The sequence below is a fragment of the Pan troglodytes genome, chromosome 5 (assembly GCF_028858775.2).
Source record: "Pan troglodytes isolate AG18354 chromosome 5, NHGRI_mPanTro3-v2.0_pri, whole genome shotgun sequence".
Taxonomy (NCBI): Eukaryota; Metazoa; Chordata; class Mammalia; order Primates; family Hominidae; genus Pan; species Pan troglodytes.
The window spans coordinates 57,715,012-57,741,112 of NC_072403.2; the positions used below are offsets into that span (position 1 = coordinate 57,715,012).

The following is a 26,101-nucleotide window of genomic DNA, read 5'->3' on the forward strand; positions in this document are numbered from 1 at the left end:
CCCCTCCAATACCTCTTACTATAAAGTTTATTTAAACATTTACTTTCAAAAGCAAACTCAATCACTTGGGCAAATAGTATTAGTAATACACTTTCTAAGTATTAGCTGTAGGGCCACACTTCTTGGCAGTCTTTCCCCAACATCACTGCCATGTGACTCATTGGTACTATCAGTCCAATTGCCTAAAAGGAAAGTATGGCAGTGATCTTCTAATTCACACACCCATGTCATTAAAGGAAGAAAACTAAGTACACATCTCCCAGTACACACACTACCATACCATAATATATTATGTACATTATAAAATATACAAAAAAATAAATAAAATGAAAAAGATACAAATAGAAGCTCTAATGTTTTCATTCTGCAGCCCAATAGAGTACATGCAGTGAATTAATTCATACATGAAAGGCTACACAATTGCACCTCTTGCAACTTCTGTATTTCATTTAATACCACAAACCACCTGCAGCTCTACATTTCAGTCATACTGGACTTCTTTGTGATTTCCCAAGCACAACTTACTTCTTGGATTCTATTTTTTGTGTGTATACTGTTCCTAGAAATTCTTCCTTGCATATACCTTCTTGCAAACTTCTATTCACTTTCCTAAACCCTACTCAAGAATAACCTCTATGAGCTCTTGCCTGACCCCCTTCCTCGGCCCCTTCACTGACTTTGTTGGTTCCTCTGTTACTGCGTTCATCATGCTCTCTTATAATAATGGGCTTGGACATTCATTTTAGTGCCTAGATCAAGAGTTCCTGGAGGACAGAAACTATGTGTTTTTTATATTTGTACCCCCTAGGTCCTTAAGCAGAGCCTGAAATAGATGGTATTTAAGCAAATGAAGAGAGGGGTTAGCCAATACTATTCAGTGAAAAGGGATTAGAGTTCATAGGAGTAGTGTGATTTTTTTTCACTGTCTCATGAATGATATGAAATAGTCAAGATATTAAAGAATTGAGGAATTGCGACTGCAAGCACTTGTTATGAGGCATTCTTATTTCTATTATTATTTCTACAATCCTAAACTCAGATGCCACCCAAATAAAAACAATCTTTCATTCTGCCTACATAGGAAAAAAAAAGTAAAGTGGAGACTTGTTGATTATTCATTTAATTAAAAAAACAAACAATTATCTAAATTGGTGATTCAAACCACAAGAGCATATTTACTTAAATTACTTGGTTTGGCTGTTTACGATGATCAAATCAACTAGATTACTCTCTACCTCCTTCACCTTGGCCCATGAGTCCTCCAAGTTATTTCTTACCACCTCTGAGATGTGGTTAAAAAGTGAGCAAGAACTCCTATGTTTCCCTTTGTGCGTACATCAAGCCCTGGACGGTTGAAAACATTAAGTACCTGAACTTTGGCTCTTTCAGGAAAGGCTGTATGCATGTTAGTTTATACCAGGTATCTACCCATCTAACTCCATTCTTTCATTTAATCAATAAACTGCCTACCAGGCATCTGGCTCTGTGCTAGCTACTAATAATTAAAACTCTGAGCAAGAAATACATGATCTCTGCCTTTATGAAGGTCAGAGTCCAGCAGAGACATAGGACCATAATGATAGAATGTGATAGGCACCATAATAGGAGGAAGACAGGGAGCTGCAGAAGCTGTACTGGGAGAACCTCCAGGATGTCTTTTAGGAGATTTAAGCAACAGTTTCTACTGATGAAATCTTATAACTGAAAGAGATAATGATTCACAAAGTATTTGCCACTATTTATAATACTGACTTGAATATTGGCCTTATTTATCATCTGTTCTGTCTATTCAAATAATTACCTTGTCCTTGGGAACAATCTGAACAGGTTCTAATGGCCACACAGTTGATGAGATCAAAATTAACAAAGGTTGTGTTAGACACCATCAGTTCCCATCTTTTAGGAGTTTTAATCCCAGATGACATACACAGACTTCCCTGTGATTTAAAAGAAAAAAAGATGAAAGCAAAATAAGAAAACTGGACACATGAAATACAATTCATAATGCATGAATAAAAACAAAGATAAAAAAGCGAGCTATTGACTAAGAGAAAATATTTGCCAATCACACATATGACAAAGGACCTATATCCAGAATATAGAAAGAACTCTCAGGTTTCAACAGCAAGAAAACAGACAATGCAATTCAAAAATCAGGAAAAAAAAAACCTTCAAAAGATAACCCAGAAAAGAAAATATACAGATAGCAAATAAGCACAGAAAAAAAAATGTTCAACATCATTATTCACTAGGGAAATGCAAATTAAGAACACACTAAAATATACTATGCACCTATTGAATGGATAAATAAAAATACAGTGACAATAGTAAGTGCTGATGAGGATGAGAAAGAATTAAAACTCTCCTGTTTCTAGTGGAATGCAAAATGAGACAGCCACTGTGGAAAACTTTGGCAGTTTCTTATAAAGTTAAATATGCCCTTATCATATGACCCAGCAATTCAACTCCTAGGTATTTACCTTGGAGAAATGAAAACTTACATTTATATAAAAACCTGACACAAATGTTCATAACAGTTCCATTTATAATCACCAAATCTGGAAACAAGTCAAGTGCACCTCAATAAATGAATGGATTAACAAACTGCATTACATCTATCTAATGGAATACTATTCGTCGATAATAAGGAATGTAATATTGATATGTGCAACAAGTTAGATGAATCCCAATGGCATTCAGGAGTGAAGGAAGCCAGTCTCAAAAGGTTACATACTATATGACTCCATTTATATGACTGTTGAAAAGGCAAAACTATAGTGACAGAGAATATATTACTGATTGCTAGTGGTTTAAAGCAAGAGGAGGCTGTGGCTACAAAGATGGAGCAAGGAACTGGGGTGGATGCAACTGTTCTGTGTCTTGATTGTCGTGGTGGTTGTTACACAAATGTGTACATGTGTTAAAGTTCATAGAACTGTACATCAAACAGTCAGTTTTGCTGTATATTAATATATTTTTAAAACTTTAACAAAAAGTCTGAAAAGAAAGAAACAATAAGTGTTTTCATGATTTTCCACAAAATCTCTTTGACAAACACTATCCAATCAAGCTGCTAGTGACTCACTGTTCCATTGTTAAAAACAGTCTTACATTTGAGGATTACCGGAATTTTTTGAATCGCTCCCAACATGAAAAATGATGAAACAATAAACAAATAGCAGAAAAGAAACCCAGTGGACACAAAGCTAGTCTAGAAATCAGAAGAAAACAAAAATTATAATTAATGGCCTTGGAGAAATAAGTATATTATATCCATGAAACAAATAGAAGCCTAAAATATTATTTTTAGAAAAAAAAGGAAATAGGAGAGTAGAAAAAAGAAATTCAATATCATAGAAAGTAGAACAAAAAGACAAAGAGATGGAAAATCAGTAAGAACATTAAGATGAGAAAAACATTCCAGGAGGCCCAATATTTAAATAATCATAGCTTTAAGGAAAAGAGGAAAACATAGGGGAAAGAATTATCAAAGAAATAATGGAAGAAAACTGTCCAGAAGGAAAGGATATAATTTTCCAGACTGAAAAGTCCCACTCAGTATCTAGCACAATGTTTAGAAAAAGAGCCACAGCAAAGTGCATCATATTGAAATTGCAAAACACCAGGGACAAGGACAAGTTCCTAAGAGCTTTCAGAGAGAAAAAAAATAAGTTACGTACAAAAATCCTGGAATCTGAGTATTTTTTTTTTTTTTTGAGACAGAGTCTCACTCTGTTGTACAGTCTGCAGTGCAGTGGCATGATCTCGGCTCACTGCAACCTCTGCTTCCTGGGTTGAAGTGATTCTCCTACTTCAGCCTCCCGAGTAGCTGGGACTACAGGCGCACACCACCACATCTAGCTAATTTTTGTACTTTTAGCAGAGACAGGGTTTTGCCATGTTGGCCAGGCAGGTCTCGAACCCCTGACCTCAGGTGATCTGCACACCTCGGCCTCCCAAACTGCTGGGATTACAGGTGTGAGCCACCAAATCTGAGTATCTTAAAACTATTCAGCCTCAAGACCAGAAGGAGCTACAAGATGATGGAATACTGCCTTCAAAATTTCAAAGCAAAATGAACTTCAACCTGGTATCCTATAACCAACAATCTACTAATAAAGGGGTCTCCATATATAGCTCAGAACTTTCACTTTCCATCATTTCCTTTTTTTTTTTTTTTTTTTTCCAGAAAGTTACCTTAGGGTATGTTCAAACAAAATGAGGAATTAAGCCAGAAAAGAAGAAGATGTACGAATCAGAAACAAGAGTTCCAATACTAGACAGACATGAAGGAAATCTCCAGGATAATGTTCAAGGGAGATTCTAAGACAGAGCTTTGAAACCCTTCTTATACATTGCTGGTGTAAGCATAAACTCTGGATTGTTGCTTGGCATTATCCACTAGTTACACGATGATCCAGCAGTTTTACAACTTGGCTTATATTCAACAGAAATGCATGCACATGAAGACCAGAAGGCATATAGAATAATGCTTATAGCATTATTATTTGTAAATAACCAAACTTACAAATGATGAAAACAACCAGGTACAATAAGTTACATGCTTTATGATTCCATTTACACAAACTTAAAAAACAGGAGAAATTAATCTATATCGATAGAAGGCTGAATAATGCTTGCCCTTTAGCTAGTGCGTGCGGAGTGGGGTTGAATGGGGGGACAAGGAGAGGCTTTAGAGGAGCTGATAATGTTCATTTCTTTATTATTAGTTTTTATTTTTTAGAGACAGGATCTTGCTCTGGCAATGTTCTATTTCTTGTTCTCAGTCGTATACATATACATGGTTGGTTTGCTTTGTAAAAATCCACTGAGCTATTCCCCTGTGATTCAGGCACATTTCTCCATAAATGTTACATTTCCATGAAACATTTACCTTAAAAAGTAGGACAAATACTAGAGAAAGGTAACATAGAAGATGAGAGGGTAAGGAAAGAAGCTAAAGGAGTTTAATGTCCTTGCATTACTTATGTAAAGTTTAACAGTGCGGATGTAATTTAGACTTTGTTAAGACAAGCAGGCACATTAAAAACTTAAGGCCAATAGCTAAAATAATCAGAATGGATAACTTTCAAATGAATAAATATAAAAAGATAATATGCAACACAAGACAAATCAAAATAGAAAAGAAGAAAAAAACAGAAACCAAAAACGGATTGCAAATTGAAAGTGCAAAATAAGATGGTAGAAATAAATGCAAATATATGGGAGACATCATCATGTGGAAGGTAATTGAAACCACTAGAGAAAATGAGATTTCTCCCAGGGAGAGCTAGTATATTGAGAAGAAAAGGGGCCCTACAACAGAATTTAGGGAAACAAAAAGATGAAAGGTCTAAATTGAAGAAGACAAATCCACAAGTGAAAATGGGAAATCACCCCTAGAGAAATAGGAGGAAGAATGAAGCAACTCCATCAGCATCTGTCTGAATACGGTATTTTTTAAAGTAGCATCATCTGCTCAAATTAATTACAATAAAAACGAAGACATCCATCCTACAGATACTTCGATAAGTAGGGTGACCGTAATTTAAATTAAAATTAGACATTTTTTTAGTGTGAAAGGGTATGTTAATTAGACAGAATGCTGGGACAATAGGTATAAACAAACTACGCACCCAAACTAGGATATATCGTCATGCTATATAGCACATGTCTTTCTTGTATATTTAAGTCATTCTTACTGAAAATTATTCTATTCATCTCAATACAAAGGTAACATTGGCTGTGAGAGTACCAACACACGTACAGGTATGCTTAAAGGAAAAAAATTCCTTCTGATGATAAAAAGTTCTTCCAGAAAGTAATGTTTATTTTAGGATGCGACTCACAGATAATTGTATGCCACCAATTATATATGAGTGGAAAGTCTAACAATGGACAGGCCAAATTCTTTAAAAGTCTTAATTCCTGGCCAGGCGCAGTGGCTCGCGCCTGTAATCCCAGCACTATGGGAGGCCGAGGCGGGCGGATCACGAGGTCAGGAGATTGAGACCATCCTGGCTAACATGTTGAAACTCCGTCTGTACTAAAAATACAAAAAATTAGCCAGGCGTGGTGGCAGGCGCCTGTGGTCCCAGCTACTCAGGAGGCTGAGGCAGGAGAATGGTGTGAACCCGGGAGGCGGAGCTTGCAGTGAGCCGAGATAGCGCCACTGCACTCCAGCCTGGGCGACAGAGCGAGACTCCGTCTCAAAAAAAAAAAAAAAAAAAGAAAAGAAAAGAAAGTGTTAATTCCTAAAGGAATGGCAGGCACAAAAGACAGAAGCTAAAATCAGAGTCCCATAACCACAGAGGACAGGAACCCTCTTTTTCTTTTTTTTTTTCTTTTTTTGGAACAACTGACACCTGGCAACATAGTGGTTCCCAAATAAATCTGAAAAATACTGTGCTAAGTAAAGATTAATAGATTTTTTTTTGCTTGTTCACTTTAATGCTAGAATTTCTCAGAGCCTTTAGTGTATTTTTTCAATGAATTTTATTCTGTATATTTGAGATTTACAACATATTACAGGGTACACATAGGTTATAATGAAGCAAATCAACATATCTATCATCTCACAGTTACTTTTCTGTGACAAGAACAGCCAAAATCCACTTATTTAACAAAATTCCCTGACACAATACAATTTTATTATCTCTAATGCTTATGTTGTACATTACATCTCTGGATTTGTTGGAGATTTTGGGAAATACAGGGTATGGTAAACAGCACAGTATAAATATAATTATAACCAAATAATCTCTTTCCAGACACTATCTAAGGGCTAGCTTTTCATGAAAAACACTTCAGGGAACATTGGTATGAACACTAATAAATGTCCTTTGCCAAAGCCATTTTCCATGTGCAATTGAAGAATATTTGACCAGGAGTGGGAGGATATCAGGGTGGTCCTAGCTCCACAATACTAGGCATGAACCTTAAACTGCCATTCAAGTTTCCAAGCCTCCATTTTCCCCTAAGTTCAAGAAGTTAACCAGATCATCTCTTAGGTAATAGTTGGCTCTTTAATTATGTGGTTTTATGATTTGGATAACTAACCAGCATCTAGACATCCCCTAGAACAAAACTGTTTAACATTTTCCACCAGGGTACTCTTGTCCTGCACTTACTTAAGAGACTGAAAGGCCCTCAGCTGTACTACATTCCTAGTGAATTACACCCCAAGGGTGTGATTATTTTTGATTATCTCATGATAGGCACCCTTTTGTCATAATTTACATCTTAATTTTTGTCACTTTCCCATTAATTATGATGTCTATTTAACATCAATTAAGATACTGCAATATTAATTTACCAAGACAGTTACTCAGTTTGCTGGGAATTTTGTTTTTAACATCTACTCTAAGGTTATTTCTGGAAAAGTTAAGGACCTCTGATGTACCACAGCATCACAGAATCTAAATTTGGGTACCATCCTCTCTTGAAAACTACACAGTCTGAAAGGAAGAATCATCTCTCAAGGTGGTAATCCTTTTAGAGGAAAAAAAAACTGCCACTTATTTATATCCTGAAAAGTATAGTTCAAAGGAGATTTTACTAAGAAAAGTTGAGAGTTAAATCCAGGAAAATGTAGCTCAATAAGAAAATGACTTTTAAAATCTTCACATTTTTATCTATAGCTATGAAATAAATAATCTTCAATGGAAGTATAAGAATCAAAACTTATCATTTAAATTTCAATTGAACTAAGCACTCAGGAACAAACTGAAGAGAATATTCTTCCTTGGCTCCCAAGAAATCTATGATTTCCATAATGATGTGATGACTAGTATGAATGTAGTTCTAATAAAAACAAGAATGTAGGGGATCCATTATAGACCTGAAGCCTAAGAGACCAATGGCAGCCAGGAACCCCCGCTTAGGAACTAGTGCTTCCCACCCGGAAGTACTCTTTGCCCCAACTGCATCCTTGTACCCTGAGAAGTCATCTAGAGTCTGATTTTTATCATGTGTAAATCCATACTTAGGCACATATTAGTGAATCACATACAAAATAATGAACTAGGCAAATTTCTATTTCATGATTTGACCTCTTTCTATGAGTAATAATTCTAAATTGCAACCAAATAAAATTCTGTAAGCTACTTATGACTTCTGTGATTTATGTGTACTCATAACACTAAAGCCCTGTGTATATATGAGTTCTATTATCAATATCACCACTATTGCAAATAAAAAGATCTTTTAACTTTTACTAATTAAATACGAGATTCACTAAAGAATGCTATTAAAATTGCATATCCTGGATCATCAGGGGGCCCAGCACATGTAATTTTGTTGTGATTGACAGCCTAAAACAACCACATTAAGGCACTTACCTTGTGGGCAAAATGACCAAGTAATAAGCTGTCAGTAACTGAAGTATTTGCATCACTTTCCAAGACGTCAATTCCAAAATCTCTGCATGAATAAACTTTGAAGTTTTTCAGGCGAAGATTGCTACTTCTAAAAATCTATAAAATACAGCATGTTACAGCAAAGGTCTGAGGCTTGGTTTTTCTTGCAGACTTCCTGTAGCTTTTAAAATTATTGATTAAGTAGAAAGAAGCATGCTATATTGTATTAAAGCACCTTTTGTCCATCAATGTCAGTATAGGCATCCTCAAGTTGCTGTGAGGTCAGCACTAATGAGTCTCCTTTGGTAACACCCCTTTGTACTTTTCATTTCTCCTCATAATAACCAATACATTAAAAAGATCAATATGAATTCTCCACATATCTAAAATAAACTTGGAGTGGCCAAATCACACAAAGGTAACAGAGAAAAACATAGCATCCAAGAACTCTAGTGCTTAACATTTTCTTCAATGTATTATATATTAACTCATACTGTCAGAAGATTGCAAATATGAAATAAGCAGCTCAGCATGACTACAGAGTCACTGTTTGTAATTTCAACATAAGTTATGTACATATATGTTTATGATAACCCAAACAGGGGTCATATAATAACAAAATTAGCTTGGTAGAGTTGTAAGCCTCCTACTTGCTATGGTTTAAGCCTGTCCCCCAAAAAGCATGTTTTGGAAGCTTAATCCCTGATATAACAGTGTTAGGAGGTGTGTAGGTTATGAATGGATTAGTGCTGATTACAAAAAAAACTTGGGGCTGTGAGTTCTATCACTTGCTCCTTCTTTGACTTCTTTGCCCTTCTACTATAGACTGATGCAGCAAGAAGGTCCTCAGAAGAGGCTGGCCTCTCAGTCTTGGACTTCCAAGCCTCCAGAATCATGAGCTAATAAATTTCTGTTTATTATAATTTACCCAAATTTTATTATTCTGTTATAGCAGCACAAAAGGGACTAAGACACCACTGGTCTGGGAGACAGAGTTGTGCTTATGTTTACGTCTTTGACCAATTTTTTGCTAATTTTATTTATTATTAATACATAATGACTCATTTTAAGTTAATTTTTGTAAGTAGCATAAATTAAGGTAGGATACAACTTAATTCTTTTGTGTGTGACCATCTAGTTATACAAGCACCATTTGTTGAAAAGACTATATTTCCCACATTGAATGGTCTTGGCATCCTTTGTCAAAAATCATTTGTTTATAGACGTATGGGTTTATCTCCGGACTCTCACTTATATTTCATTGACATATATATCTATCTTTGTGCCCATATACTACACTGTCTTGATTATTGTTGCTTTGTAGCAAGTTTTAAAATAGGGAAGGATAAATCCTCTTACTTCATTCTTCTTTTTTGGTATAGTTCGAGGGAAGTTTACGTTTTAAATTTGCTGCTATTATGTTATTTAATTTCCCCCTTATTCTTCACTATAAAAGTGCAATTCCAAGAATATTTTTATTATTTAAACTTTTTGATTAATCAAATTTGAGTGCACAAGAGTTCAAGTTGTAGTTCTGTATTTTTTTCCTTCACAGGTTTAGCATTTCTGATTGCAGAATTTCAAAAAATGGCTTTATTAGCATCTTTTAATATTTTCATTTTGCTAGATTATTTCCTCTAGAACCAGGCTATTCAAGAGCAGGGAGACAGAGTTTAAGCCCCTACAGGTATAAATCACTTCTCTGCATAAGAGGGCACTCAACAAATGTTTCCACTAGATTTGTTACCCCTATAATATTTATAGTGCTCATGGGAAGCATTTTATAAAATTAAATGAGAACAAAATACTAAATACATTTTGGACTCCACCTGTTAGCTATCCTAATTGTATATTTTTGGGCTTTCTTCGTCCACAATTATCTTTCTTTTATGGGATATATGAAACAAATGTTTGACTTTCTTATTGTGACATTATTATATGTTTGTATTCTATTTCCTGAAGGCTCTACAAACATAGTTCTTCACCTATATATCTTATGCTCCAGATTTCTAGGCAGAGACAAAGTGTATGTAATTTTGTCTGTATTGCATCAAATAGTGACCCTGAATAATTTTTACATGTTGCTGTTAGCAGTGAGCATGCAAAGCTTCCTTATAAGAAAATCACTGGGATAATGAAGAGTAAATGATTGAACATGAACCTTTTCTTTTCCTTTAAGAAAAAAATAGAAGAAAATTTAGCTTATTTCTTCTAAAGTAAGAGTGGTATCTTGAGCTAGAATGTTTGTGTACCAATGACGAACAGTGCTTTTTCTTAAGACTGGGGCATGTATTATTCAGGATATCGGGACATCAAATGCACAACATTTGGAGTCTAAATTCTGCACTTGGTTGTACTACTAACCAATTGTGTGATCTTTGACAAGTCCCTTCCCTTTCTTAGCCTTAATTTCTATCTCTAAGTAGAGATGGAAAGAAGGAATAGGGAAACTCTGTGATCTCCCCTGATTATAAATCTTTATGATTCTGTTGTTCTCTTCTAGGGTTGCCAAAAACACCCAATGGAGAAAATGACCTAACCCTGGATTAGTGACTAGGAATTTGTTTAACAACTATTCTACAAGCACCTATGATCCATTGGTGCTTTAAAATTGTGACAGCACAGCAATGCTCCCCTCAAGGGCAAGTCATTCCCATTTGAGTAGATATGCATAATGAATTGCTGTGAGAAAACAAGTGACAGTTTTAATTTTAAAAACAACAACAATAACAACAACAACAAAAAAGCTTACCTGGGCACCACCTGCACTTTCCCAAACTGTGAAGCTCTGGAACAGAGTGGTGCCAGTGACATTATCCCAAGGTGGCTGAAATTTAGGGTATACAAAGAGACCATACCTAAAAAGTGAAACAAAGAATGAAATTAAGCCAATTTTTATGTTTCTAACTTCCTACTTTTTCTTGTTGAAAAATACAAAGTAAAAGTAATGTATTAGGGAGAGTGAAGGTAGATGGAATCTGTGACCCTCCCCCTAACTGTTCTTGCCTACCCCTCAGCCCTCCCACTTTTACCCTCTGTGACCTGCTCCCGAATCCCAACAAAATGCAGATTACTCCAGAGCCCAAGCCTAGCAGCCTCCCAGGGGCTCTGCATATTTGGAAGTTTAATTGCTCTGTCTATTGAATTATCTCTGGCCACAAAAGGTACATTCTGTCCTTCTGCCTTTTCATGTGACTCTCTTCTCTTTACCATCGAACTGTTATGATCTAGAAAATAATGCTAACACAATTATATACAAAAGCCAAGACATAGAGGCAGCCAAGATGTCCATCAATAGGTTAATGGCTGGGGAAAATGTGGTGTATACTTGCAATGGAATATTATTCAGCCTTTAAAGAGAAGGAAATCCTGCCATTTGTGACAATACAGATAAACCTGGGGGACACTGTGCTGGGTGAGGTAAGCCAGACACAGAAGGGCAATAGTACATCATATCATTTAAATGAGAAATCTAAAATATTCAAACTTATAGAAGCAGAGAGTAGAATGGTGGTTGGCAGGGGCTGGAAGGAGGGGAAAATGGGAAGTATTAGTCAAAGGGTACAAAGTTTCAGCTATGCAAAATGAATAAGTCCTAGAGATATACGGTATGGCAAAATGCCAAAGTACAGAATACAGCAAAATTAACAATACTATATTCTATACTTAAAAATTTGCTAAGAGGTCAGATTTTGTGTCAAACGTTCTTACAGTAATAATAATAATTCAAATAAAGAGGCTCTGGAGGAAAACTTTTAGAGGTGATAGGTATGTCTGTGACACAGATGGTGATGATGGTTGCAGGGGTGTATACTTATCTCCAAACTCATCAAGTTGCATACATTAAATATGGACAGCTTTTTGTATGTCAATTATACCTCAAAAAAGCAGTTTCAGAAAATGCACAGGAACATCACCCAATCTCCAACAAATGCCCAAAGTGCTCTCATTGTGAGCATTCTACAGAAAAATGTGAAATCATAAGACCGCCAAAACGTAGATGAATTTCCCCAAAGTTACCTGGTACAAGAATGTGCAATGTTCTGAGTGAAGGAAAGAAGCGGAGCTTGTGATGTTTGGTCGGTCATGAGATGGAAAAAGTAGCCATAGCCAGCACCACACACTCTGTTCCCCTACAGAAATTAAGAAGAGTTAAAAAATAGTTACCCCATGTATGATAAGGTTGCTGGAAAGAAAGACTCTTGTTTGTACTCATCCCAATTTTATATTCACTTTCTGCCAAAGTACATTAAAACTCTATTATAGACTCATTTATTCTTTTTTTTTTCCTTTTGGGAACAAAAATAGTGATATGGTTTGGATTTGTCCCCCTGCCCATATCTCAGGTTGAATTGTAATCCCCAGTATTGGAGGTAGGGCCTGGTGGGAGGTGGCTGGATCACGGGGTCAGTTTCTTGTGAATGGTTTAGCACTGTCCCCCTTAGTACTGTCCTCACCATAGTAAGTGAGTTCTCATGAGATCTGGTAGTTTAAAAGTGTACAGCACCTTGTGGCTCCCACCTTGTCTTGCCTCTGTTCCTGCCATGTAAGGTGCCTGCTCCTGCTTTGCCTTCTGCCGTGAGTAAAGGCTCCCTGAGACCTGAGACCTCCCCAGAAATTGATGCTTCCATGTTTCCTGTATAGCCTGCAGAACCATGAGCCAATTAAACCTCTTTTCTTTATAAATTACCCAGCCTCAGGTATTTCTTTATAGCAATGCGAGAATGAACTAATAAAAATATTGTCATTCTTCTTCCTCCAGCCAGCTCAACTAGACTGCAATTCGCCCATCTTAATAACTGGTATCTCATGCTCAAGCCTCTTTCTAAGCTTCCACAGTGAGTTTACTCATGACATCTAAAATTCTACTCTTTAACAGTATATGGTAGCTCTCCAAGGCAAAGGTGTACCTTGAAGTCAAGCCTACACAATGTGTTCTCTCTGGCTCTTTGAACAACTCAATGATTTGTCTATTGGCTGAAGGCCACATGATTGGACCAGTCATGACTTAGTACCAAGACAGGGTGACTGAGTACAACTACAGCTCAAATCTCTTCAAAGTGCTCTTGTCCTGAATAGACTATTAAGTCGCCTTGATATTTCTTTATAGGTCTTACTATCTAAATAATTTCATGTATTTTATGTGTTCATATAAAATCTGACTTCTCTCTCTTGGACCATATGAGTTTGGGGATCTAATTCTGATCAAACTGAACACAATGAGGTTATCTTTATAAATTCAATGAAGTACCTACAATATGTTCATCCCTATGTAACATAGTCTTAAGACAAATTAAAAAACTGACTTCCTAAAGGTCTAAGACTGTACACAGATGTATTTTTTTTGGCCTACCCAATGTTCACATTTTTTTGGTTCCAACATGTTCAAACCAAGAGATTTAATAAAAAATTCAGACTTTCAGCTTTTCTGAGCCCAAATTCCTGTGAAGTAGCCACAGGTCAGGTGAAGATAAGAAGGGCCTTCCTTCTTGGACTGTGGATGATTTTTCCACAGTCCTCACCCTTCCTCTTTCACTCATTTATGATCCCTGCCTAGTGTCTGCAGTATTTGAATTTGCAAACTCAACTACAGGCAACAAAGTAAATAACATGTTGGCTATTCTATGAAAGTTTCTATTTCTGCTTTCCTGAATCACATCTGAGTTCTCTCAGTGTCACACGCTCACATCTTAAGGATCCCAAGCCTTCTCTTTATCATCAGGGAGAAAGAACTCTGAGAAAAATCAGGGGCCCTATCAGGCTGCTGCACTGCAGTGATGCTATTAGTGGGAGGAACAAAGGGCCAATCGATCAAGCTATGAGACTACTTCCTATGTGCCCACGTGCATCTGACCTCTCTCAGTCTGAGTGGTTGTCCAAAGCCAAGATGCCCATGTCTACCTGGAGAACAGAAGTTAAGGAATAGGCTGCTCAGGTGTAAGCCCTGTGCTACATGGATGAAGGGAGTCTCCAAGGCTCCCACATGATTCAATCCTGATCATCTGGGGGTTTTCCATGGCCTGGCTGGTGCGAGACAAGGAATGTCTGGAGTATCCTCCTTGGAAGTCACTCAATCCCGGGAACACAAACTATGGGGCTTGGAGAGCTCATCCCGAACACTGGCATTAGGGTCACAGTAAAGAGAATGGGGAGTCATAAGGACCATGACACTGTGCCACTCAACAAGACATTAAATGCCTTTCTTTAAAAAACAATACTTCAGTGCAGCCCTCTATGCAGGGCTCAGTGGGTACTACGCTGTGAGCATCCCCTTGGAACAGTTTCTTAAACTTTCATGTGCAACCTGGTAGAGTTGTCATATTTAGCAAATAAAAACACAATGCCCAGTGAAATTTAAATTTCAGATAAAAAATAAAATATTTTAGTATAAGTGTGTCCCAAACACTATCTGAAATTTAAATTTGACCAAATATGCTGTATTTTATCTGGCAGGCTTTACCTGGGGGTATATTAGCCAAAGGTTTTTAGATATTTTGATTTATTAGGGGGGTGATGAGGAAGGGATGAGGGACAGTATTCTTTACTCTTGGCCATCACAAGGTGCTCTGATAGGTCTGCTGCAGGTGATATTTTGACCCCATTTTGAGAACTACTTCTCCACAGGTGATTGAGAGAGTAACGCTAAGGGTTACTAACGTTCCTAGGAGACATTCAAAGAGGAGAGAGACACTAGAAAAACCACTTCCTGGTGAAGTTTTTTGCCATGAGTTGCTTTGGGAACCCACTGCAAATGGAAGCCACTGCTGAAAACTGAAGGAGGATAGAGACCTAGAAATCAGGGGGAGAATCCATTGCCAGGTACCCAGCAAAAACGCTGCCCAGCTCAGTGCAAGTTATATTTATGTTGGATTTTTTTTCCCTTAGAAGTATTTTCTTTTAAGTAATGATGAGTAGAATAATAACACTCATAGTGAAAATCTACAGAGAAGGCACTACAGTCCATGTACTGGATTTTAGAGTCTCATTTATTTTTACAATAGTTTTATGAGTTTTGTATTATTATTACAGTTTCATAGCAAAGAAACTGAAGCTCAGAGATGTTGAGTAACTTTCCCAAAGTCACAGAGCAAATAGTTGTCAGAGCCAGCTCCATCCAAGTCCAAGTCTGGAAAAGTTAGAGACTAGAGTAGAGAAATGAAGGTAGGACCCAAAGGCAGGATGCCCAGTAATAGGGTGCAAGTGAAGAAACATAAACGAGAGTACAAAGAAAAGTCTTGTCACCCGGTCACGGACAGAACAGGCATTTGCTGTGGCCTCCCCAGTAGTGGAGACAACATATTGAACAACATCCTTTGCAGAAGTCAATGTATCATGGACATTCACGCAAGGGAAATTCCAGAGAGAAATTAACTGTCCAAGTAAGCCAGCTCCTAGAGGTGTGCATCTATAGTCACCAGAAAAAAAAAAAAAAGTGAATTAATCCTTAAGGCACCGGAGGTAGTGTTTGATTTCTCCAAATCTGCAGAGCATCTTGCAGGCCAGATTTAACTAAGGAGTTGCTCTTTTCACACCCCAAATCCAGAGAATGTAAAATCCTTCTCATTCTCACCACATGGGGAAAAAAGCATGCACAGCTTAGCGTGCACAGAGAGATACATGGGTAGGGGTGTGGGACATTTCTCAAGAGTAGGAAGAAGACATGACATTTTGAAGAGTACATTTAAGGAGGATGAGGGTTCTGGAATTTCAGCATTATGGAGATCAAGTGTTATTAAGGCTCACACATGTTGATGAGGACTGGCTTCTGACACAGGAATTTTGAGCAATGACAGATGAAAAGACTGAGATTATCTGCAGTTGTCATCTACTATCAGTGCAGACAGTAGGGCTATGGACTGGATGCAGACAAGGGTTAGAATTTAATGAGGAAGTTCTGATCCATCCAAGGACAGGGTCTTGCACTAGCCTTTCACACAGCTCAGGGAGTTTTACTACATTCTCAGTAAGGATGGATTGAGAGTGAGGACTCCATACCCTTTTACTTGTAGCTATTCTCCATTTCTTTATCCTTAGACTAAGTAAACTCATTTCATCCTATGGCTTCAGTCATTCTAGACTAATATTTTTATTGACTTTAATTTCCAAATGAAAGGAAAACTTCAGGTTTTGGGGTTTTGTGTTTTTGTTTGTTTGTTTGTTTTCTTTTTTTGAGATGGAGTTTCACTCTTGTTGCCCAGGCTGGAGTGCAATGGCACGATCTCGGCTCACCGCAACCTCCACCTCCCGGATTCAAGCGATTCTCCTGCCTTAGCCTCCTGAATAGCTGGGATTACAGGCAGGCACCACCATGCCTGGCAAATTTTGTATTTTTAGTAGAAATGGGGTTTCTCCATGTTGGTCAAGCTGGTCTCAAACTCCCGACCTCAGGTGATCCGCCCACCTTGGCCTCCCAAAGTGCTGGGATTATAGGCATGAGGTACCGTGCCCAGCCAACTTTAGGTATTATTAAGGGTAACTCTCTGAACATGGCTGATCCACTGGCAGTGATAATATAGCGACACCCCCGACAGGAGAAGAACTTAAAGACCCTATTCCTTCCTGAATGTACCACATGTTCCACAAGGAACACACACACACACACACACACACACACACATTCAGCCAAGCAAAGACAGTATGGGGGAGAAAACTGAAAAAGATTGCTCTTAACCCAATAACGCCCAATTCCCTGCCTTGTGTGACAGAAAGAACCAATGCCTCAACCCCTGGAGGCCTTCGGTTTTGGGGGAAGTGTGAGTCAGGGCCAGAGTTCCCACTGAAACTAGAAGCCTGACCAGCAGGCAGCAGCCAGGACCTGGTCAGGGAGGCCAGCACATACTGACACAATTGCCCCAGGCTGTTTATTTAGCTTTAGCTTCAATTCACTGTGGGTCCCAAAGGTTCTTACCCTGGGTATTTGTAAATAGACAGCCATTTCTTCCTCATTTTTCATTCGGTTACAGGATGTTTTGTTCCTTTGTGGACTAATTGGCCAAGTCACTCCTGTACTTCATTATTTTGGAGTCTGAGCAATTCTCCAATTTCCTTAAAGCACTTAGAATTCTAATCACATGTCTCACCTACCACAGGGTGCTCACCAAAAGTGACTTTTGGATATCACTGAATATTAAGATGAATCACTATCAAAGATGCCAACACGACTTCAAAGAATCAGGTCCATTTCTAAGACTTCAATGGTCTTAGGGTGGCCTAGTCTAGAGTGGTGGTTGTCAATCAGGGATGACTTTGTTCCCTAGGGAACATTTAACAGCCTCTGGATACATTTTTTATTGTAACAACTTGGAGGATGAAGAAGAGAGAAGAGGGCTACTGGTATTCAGTGCATAGATACCAGGGATGCTATTATACAGAGGATAGGCTCGACAACAAGGAATTACCCAGCCCAAAATGTCAATATTGACGTAGTTGAGAAACCTTGGTCTATAGTCTACACTAGAGTCACATATTAGCAAAATAACCCACACTCATTTTCCAGTATCCCATCTCCAAATTTTGATGGAAAGACAAGCCTAAATATGAAAACATGGTTAATTACAATAAGAATGCTTTAATAGTCTTTACTAGGAAACTATTGATATCATTTAAAACCATTAGATGAGGCATCAGGCATTCCCATTAAAAAAACATTTATTAGCATTAAATCAGCTATCTCAATTTTTCTCTTGTGCTAGAAAACAGAGTATGCACTCCTGCTTCTTGGCCTCAAGAAGAATCACTGTCTATTAGTTGGCAAATATAAGTGCCCAGTGTATCTCTTCAGCCCTTGTAAATATACAAAGAAATACCACAGCTGTTGTTCTCAGTCACGATTACACAACACAAACTTTCCCCAGGGAAGTGAAACTCCACCTTCTCTAGATGTGTCTCTCTATATCCATGAGCCTTGGGAAAGGTCAGAGGTACATAAGAACCGAGGGCCAGAGAAGGGGGCTTCTTAAACACCCACCTTGTCTGCAAGTATACAATGAGAAATGTGGACTGGAGGCTAAAAGTGATCATCTCACTTGTCCACACAGCTCTATTTCATTACCAAGGAAATGCTATTTCATTACCAAGATTTTATGAAGAAAGAAAAGATTCTTAAATTTAAAAAATATATTCCAAGGACTGCATCCTTATTCATCACCTTTGCCAGCACAGATGCTCAGAAAGCACGTGTTTCCCTGAATAAATGGGTTTGTTGAATCATCTGCCCTAGTGCCATTAGCATTTATGGCACATCTGGGTGATCACATATAAACACTTTCCAAGCGCATTTATAGGTGGGCAGGAGACTGCAACTTTGGTCCTCTGTTAGCTGATAAGACTCACTTTTCTTACAAAAGAAGCACTTTAACAGTCAGATCGCATTCCTTCCTGGCCCTTCTTACTCTCAACTCCAATTGTGTATGCTACAAATGATTCATGAGGAAAAACCACATATTTATGCAGGCAGCTGGCAGCTTGCGGGGAAGGTTTAAGGCAAGCAGGGAATTTTGTGTGGAAATCAATTCTTTGCGGAAGTCAATGTATTATGGACATTCAAGCAAGAGAAATTCCAGAGAGAAATTAACTGCCCAAGTAAGCCAGCTCCTTGAGGTGTACATCTATAGTCACTAGAAAACAAGTGAGTTAACCCTTCAGGCAGCTCTTAAATATGCATTACCTATTGAGTGGGGAAAGCTTGAGAACTGAGGTTGGGCCTTTAAACACAGAATTCCTTACAAAATTGATTCACAAACCAGAACAAATTCTCCTCAAATTAAATGCATGTCTCCAAAGGGCTCTTCTTCAGAGTTTTTCCACGGACTATCCTAAACAGGGGTCTGGTTATAGGAAATTTCCAACACCTACATAAACATGGGAGACTCTGAGCTCTGGAAGTGAACAGTCCCTTGCTGTTTGAGAGCAAAGACTTCCCAACCAGAGAGAATGAGAACAGATTCACACAGGTTATGTCTTCTGGAAAGATGCAGCCTCTTGACAGATAACAAGGAGCTCCTGTCAAAGAAGTCCTAGACTCCGGAGCTAGAGCTGCTGAGGGAAGACAGCCTGAGGGTGAAGCGCTCTAAGAAGCTACAGGTGATACACAAAAGAACCACCACCAACTTGCTTTTGGAAAGCATGGCAAACGCCTATTTAAGAAATGTACCAGGGAATGCCACAGGCCCCTGGAGACTCAAGCACTTATCACCCATGGGTCCTCACTGGCAAGAAGGTACAAAGCTCAGGTTTTGCTTCTCAGTGAAACTGCCCTGGACTCACCTCAGCTGCAGGCTGGGCAGGGAGAGAAGCAGACCACCTGTGGCTATCAAAACTAAAAAAGAATATCATATTTGAAATTTACTTGCATCATGCCAGGTTGAATGTAAGTGAACTACCAAGGTGACTGACTGCAAGCCCAGCTGAATTCCTTATGTTGTGGCTGAGAGTTTGGTCCCAGCTCTGCATCAGGGCAATTTGAGAATAATATAAAACCACAAACCATTGCACAGACTTAAGAATCATTTCCCCTGCCTACCTACCTGCCAGGTCAGAGATTTCAAGGTCAGACTCAGGTATGTGAGGAGAGAGAGTTTAGGCTTTCAGAGATGGTTGCCCAAACATGAAGATTAGGCCATCTTCTTCAAGTCTAAATAAATGCATTTGTTTAATTAATACTATCATACCAATGTCAATGTCCTGGCCTTGGTACAGCTCCATGACTATGGTTATGGTTATGTTATCATTGGAGGGAGCTAGATGAAGAGCACATAGGAATTCTCTTATTTATGCAGCTTCTCGTAAGTCTGAAATTATTTTAAAATTAAAAGTTTAAAATAACAACAAAGAAAAATCCTAATTAACCACAATTTTCTATCACATCTCTTTCTGTTCCACATATTATACACACACACACAAATACATGCACATACATACACACACACCTTGTTATTGTGGAAGCCTCCTTATTATCCCTTTGGAATAAAGGTATATTTCTAAAACATGTTCTTCCAAGTACTCTGTATATCATCCATACAGGACACAATTAACACTAACTCGGCCAAGAATGGTGGCTCAAACCTGTAATCCCAATCCTTTGGGAAGCCAAAGTGGGGAGATCACTTGAGAGCAAGAGTTTGAGACTCGCCTAGGGAACATAGGTTTTTTTCACATATACCCAGTTATCACCTATGTCTTTAAGTAATGGCACATCACAGACAATAGAATGCAAAAAAAGACTGAATAACAGAAAGCCAATGGCACAACTGAAAAACTGGACTAAACTTTGCAAGATTTAATGCTGATAGCCCAACAGAATCTAAATGCTTCCACTGACTAAACTTATTTTTCAATCATCAAAATGATTTTAGAACTTTGGAACTTGTTCTTTACTTTCCTTTTTCTTCCCCCATATAATTTGGTTATAGGTTTATACCTTCATTCGTTATATTAAATACATTTTTTTTGAGCAACTACCATGTTTTAGAAATTGTGCTAGTGTCTAAAGGCTAATGAAAATAGAATTAGAACTTTAAGGTCACGGGAGGAGCCAAGATGGCCGAATAGTAACAGCTCCGGTCCACAGCTCCCAGCGTGAGCGACCCAGAAGACGGGTGATTTCCGCATTTCCATCTGAGGTACCAGGTTCATCTCACTAGGGAGTGCCAGACAGTGGGCGCAGGTCAGTGGGTGCGCGCACCGTGCGCTAGCCGAAGCAGGGCGAGGCATTGCCTCACCTGGGAAGCGCAAGGGGTCAGGGAGTTCCCTTTCCTAGTCAAAGAAAGGGGTGACGGATGGCACCTGGAAAATCGGGTCACTCCCACCCGAATACTGCGCTTTTCCGACAGGCTTAAAAAACAGCGCACCACGAGATTATATCCCACACCTGGCTCGGAGGGGCCTACGCCCACGGAGTCTCGCTGATTGCTAGCACAGCAGTCTGAGATCAAACTGCAAGGCGGCAGCGAGGCTGGGGGAGGGGCGCCTGCCATTGCCCAGGCTTGCTTAGGTAAACAAAGCAGCCAGGAAGCTCGAACTGGGTGGAGCCCACCACAGCTCAAGGAGGCCTGCCTGCCTCTCTAGGCTCCACCTCTGGGGGCAGGGCACAGACAAACAAAAAGACAGCAGTAACCTCTGCAGACTTAAATGTCCCTGTCTGACAGCTTTGAAGAGAGCAGTGGTTCTCCCAGTACGCAGCTGGAGATCTGAGAAGGGGCAGACTGCCTCCTCAAGTGGGTGACTGACCCCTGACCCCCGAGCAGCCTAACTGGGAGGCACCCCACAACAGGGGCACACTGACACCTCACACGGCAGGGTACTCCAACAGACCTGCAGCTGAGGGTCCTCTCTGTTAGAAGGAAAACTAACAAACAGAAAGGACATCCACACCAAAAACACATCTGTACATCACCATCATCAAAGACCAAAAGTAGATAAAACCACAAAGATGGGGAAAAAACAGAACAGAAAAACTGGAAACTCTAAAAAGCAGAGCACCTCTCCTCCTCCAAAGGAACGCAGTTCCTCACCAGCAATGGAACAAAGCTGGACAGAGAATGACTTTGACGAGGTGAGAGAAGAAGGCTTCAGACAATCAAATTACTCTGAGCGACGGGAGGACATTCAAACCAAAGGCAAAGAAGTTGAAAACTTTGAAAAAAATTTAGAAGAATGTATAACTAGAATAACCAATACAGAGAAGTGCTTAAAGGAGCTGATGGAGCTGAAAACCAAGGCTCGAGAAGTACGTGAAGAATGCAGAAGCCTCAGGAGCTGATGCGATCAACTGGAAGGAAGGGTATCAGCGATGGAAGATGAAATGAATGAAATGAAGCGAGAAGGGAAGTTTAGAGAAAAAAGAAAAAAAAGAAATGAGCAAAGCCTCCAAGAAATATGGGACTATGTGAAAAGACCAAATCTACGTCTGATTGGTGTACCTGAAAGTGACAGGCAGAATGGAACCAAGTTGGAAAACACTCTGCAGGATATTATCCAGGAGAACTTCCCCAATCTAGCAAGGCAGGCCAACATTCAGATTCAGGAACTAGAGAGAACACCACAAAGATATTCATCGAGAAGAGCAACTCCAAGACACATAATTGTCAGATTCACCAAAGTTGAAATGAAGGAAAAAATGCTAAGGGCAGCCAGACAGAAAGGTCGGGTTACCCACAAAGGGAAGCCCATCAGACTAACAGCGGATCTCTCGGCAGAAAACCTACAAGCCAGAAGAGAGTGGGGGCCAATATTCAACATTCTTAAAGAAAAGAATTTTCAACCCAGAATTTCATATCCAGCCAAACTAAGCTTCATAAATGAAGGAGAAATAAAATCCTTTACAGACAAGCAAATGCTGAGAGATTCTGTCACCACCAGGCCTGCCCTAAAAGAGCTCCTGAAGGAAGCACTAAACATGGAAAGGAACAACCGGTACCAGCCACTGCAAAACCATGCCAAAATGTAAAGACCATCGAGACTAGGAAGAAACTGCATCAACTAACGAGCAAAATCACCAGCTAACATCATAATGACAGGATCAAATTCACACATAATAATATTAACTTTAAATGTACATGGACTAAATGCTCCAATTAAAAGACACAGACTGACAAATTGGATAAAGAGTCAAGACTCATCAGTGTGCTGTATTCAGGAAACCCATCTCATGTGCAGAGACACACATAGGCTCAAAATAAAAGGATTGAGGAAAATCTACCAAGCAAATGGAAAACAAAAAAAGGCAGGGGTTGCAATCCTAGTCTCTGATAAAACAGACTTTAAACCAACAAAGATCAAAAGAGACAAAGAAGGCCATTACATAATGGTAAAGGGATCAATTCAACAAGAAGAGCTAACTATCCTAAATATATATGCACTCAACACAGGAGCACCCAGATTCATAAAGCAAGTCCTGAGTGACCTACAAAGAGACTTAGATGCCCACACATTAATAGTGGGAGACTTTAACACCCCACTGTCAACATTAGACAGATCAACGAGACAGAAAGTCAACAAGGATACCCGGGAATTGAACTCCGCTCTGCACCAAGCAGACCTAATAGACATCTACAGAACTCTCCACCCCAAATCAACAGAATATACATTTTTTTCAGCACCACACCACACCTATTCCAAAATTGACCACATACTTGGAAGTAAAGCTCTCCTCAGCAAATGTAAAAGAACAGAAATTATAACAAACAATCTCTCAGACCACAGTGCAATCAAACTAGAACTCAGGATTAAGAATCTCACTCAAAACCGCTCAATTACATGGAAACTGAACAACCTGCTCCTGAATGACTACTGGGTACATAATGAAATGAAGGCAGAAATAAAGATGTTCTTTGAAACCAACGAGAACAAAGACACAACATACCAGAATCTCTGGGACGCATTCAAAGCAGTGTGTAGAGGAAAATTTATAGCACTAAATGCCCACAAGAGAAAGCAGGAAAGATCCAAAATTGACACCCTAACATCACAACTAAAAGAACTAGAAAAGCAAGAGCAAACACATTCAAAAGCTAGCAGAAGGCAAGAAATAACTAAAATCAGAGCAGAACTGAAGGAAATAGAGACACAAAAAACCCTTCAAAAATTAATGAATCCAGGAGCTGGTTTTTTGAAAGGATCAACAAAATAGATAGACTGCTAGCAAGACTAATAAAGAAAAAAATAGAGAAGAATCAAATAGATGCAATAAAAAATGATAAAGGGGATATCACCACTGATCCCACAGAAATACAAACTACCATCAGAGAATACTACAAACACCTCTACGCAAATAAACTAGAAAATCTAGAAGAAATGGATAAATTCCTCGACACATACACTCTCCCAAGACTAAACCAGGAAGAAGTTGAATCTCTGAATAGACCAATAACAGGAGCTGAAATTGTGGCAATAATCAATAGCTTACCAACCAAAAAGACTCCAGGACCAGACGGATTCACAGCCGAATTCTACCAGAGGTACAAGGAGGAACTGGTACCATTCCTTCTGAAACTATTCCAATCAATAGAAAAAGAGGGAATCCTCCCTAACTCGTTTTATGAGGCCAGCATCATTCTGATACCAAAGCCAAGCAGAGACACAACCAAAAAAGAGAATTTTAGACCAATATCCTTGATGAACATTGATGCAAAAATCCTCAATAAAATACTGGCAAACCGAATCCAGCAGCACATCAAAAAGCTTATCCACCATGATCAAGTGGGCTTCATCCCTGGGATACAAGGCTGGTTCAATATATGCAAATCAATAAATGTAATCCAGCATATAAACACAGCCAAAGACAAAAACCACAGGATTATCTCAATAGATGCAGAAAAGGCCTTTGACAAAATTCAACAACCCTTCATGCTAAAAACTCTCAATAAATTAGGTATTGATGGGACGTATTTCAAAATAATAAGAGCTATCTATGACAAACCCACAGCCAATATCATACTGAATGGGCAAAAACTGGAAGCATTCCCTTTGAAAACTGGCACAAGACAGGGATGCCCTCTCTCACCGCTCCTATTCAACATAGTGTTGGAAGTTCTGGCCAGGGCAATTAGGCAGGAGAAGGAAATAAAGGGTATTCAATTAGGAAAAGAGGAAGTCAAATTGTCCCTGTTTGCAGATGACATGATTGTATATCTAGAAAACCCCATTGTCTCAGCCCAAAATCTCCTTAAGCTGATAAGTAAATTCAGCAAAGTCTCAGGATACAAAATCAATGTGCAAAAATCACAAGCATTCTTATACACCAACAACAGACAAACAGAGAGCCAAATCTTGAGTGGACTCCCATTCACAATTGCTTCAAAGAGAATAAAATACCTAGGAATCCAACTTACAAGGGATGTGAAGGACCTCTTCAAGGAGAACTACAAACCACTGCTCAAGGAAATCAAAGAGGATACAAACAAATGGAAGAACATTCCATGCTCATGGGTAGGAAGAATCAATATCGTGAAAATGGCCATACTGCCCAAGGTAATTTACAGATTCAATGCCATCCCCATCAAGCTACCAATGACTTTCTTCACAGAATTGGAAAAAAATACTTTAAAGTTCATATGGAACCAAAAAAGAGCCCACATCACCAAGTCAATCCTAAGCCAAAAGAACAAAGCTGGAGGCATCACACTACCTGACTTCAAACTATACTACAAGGCTGCAGTAACCAAAACAGCATGGTACTGGTACCAAAACAGAGATATAGATCAATGGAACACAACAGAGCCCTCAGAAATAACGCCGCATATCTACAACTATCTGATCTTTGACAAACCTGACAAAAACAAGCAATGGGGAAAGGATTCCCTATTTAATAAATGGTGCTGGGAAAATTAGCTAGCCATATGTAGAAAGCTGAAACTGGATCCCTTCCTTACACCTTATTCAAAAATCAATTCAAGATGGATTAAAGACTTAAACGTTAGACCTAAAACCATAAAAACCCTAGAAGAAAACCTAGGCATTACCATTCAGGACATAGGCATGGGCAAGGACTTCATGTCTAAAACATCATAAGCAATGGCAACAAAAGCCAAAATTGACAAATGGGATCTAATTAAACTAAAGAGCTTCTGCACAGCAAAAGAAACTACCATCAGAGTCAACAGGCAACCTACAAAATGGGAGAAAATTTTCGCAACCTACTCATCTGACAAAGGGCTAATTTCCAGAATCTATAATGAACTCAAACAAATTTACAAGAAAAAAACAAACAACCCCATCAAAAAGTGGGCGAAGGACATGAACAGACA

At 38.8% G+C, this 26,101-nt stretch overlaps 1 protein-coding gene across 6 annotated transcripts in view; it reads right to left on the reverse strand.

Annotated features, from left to right (window-relative positions):
• Positions 1–26,101, reverse strand: part of PKHD1 (PKHD1 ciliary IPT domain containing fibrocystin/polyductin) — a 484,536-nt gene that overhangs the window by 256,267 nt on the left and 202,168 nt on the right. For all 6 annotated transcript variants that reach the window (XM_518534.6, XM_016955664.3, XM_009451446.4 and 3 more), the window contains 4 exons: positions 12,378–12,490; positions 11,110–11,215; positions 8,340–8,474; positions 1,802–1,937 (listed from right to left, as the gene is read on the reverse strand). In XM_518534.6, coding sequence (XP_518534.5) covers positions 1,802–1,937; positions 8,340–8,474; positions 11,110–11,215; positions 12,378–12,490 — 490 coding nt within the window. The remainder of the gene's footprint in view (positions 1–1,801; positions 1,938–8,339; positions 8,475–11,109; positions 11,216–12,377; positions 12,491–26,101) is intronic.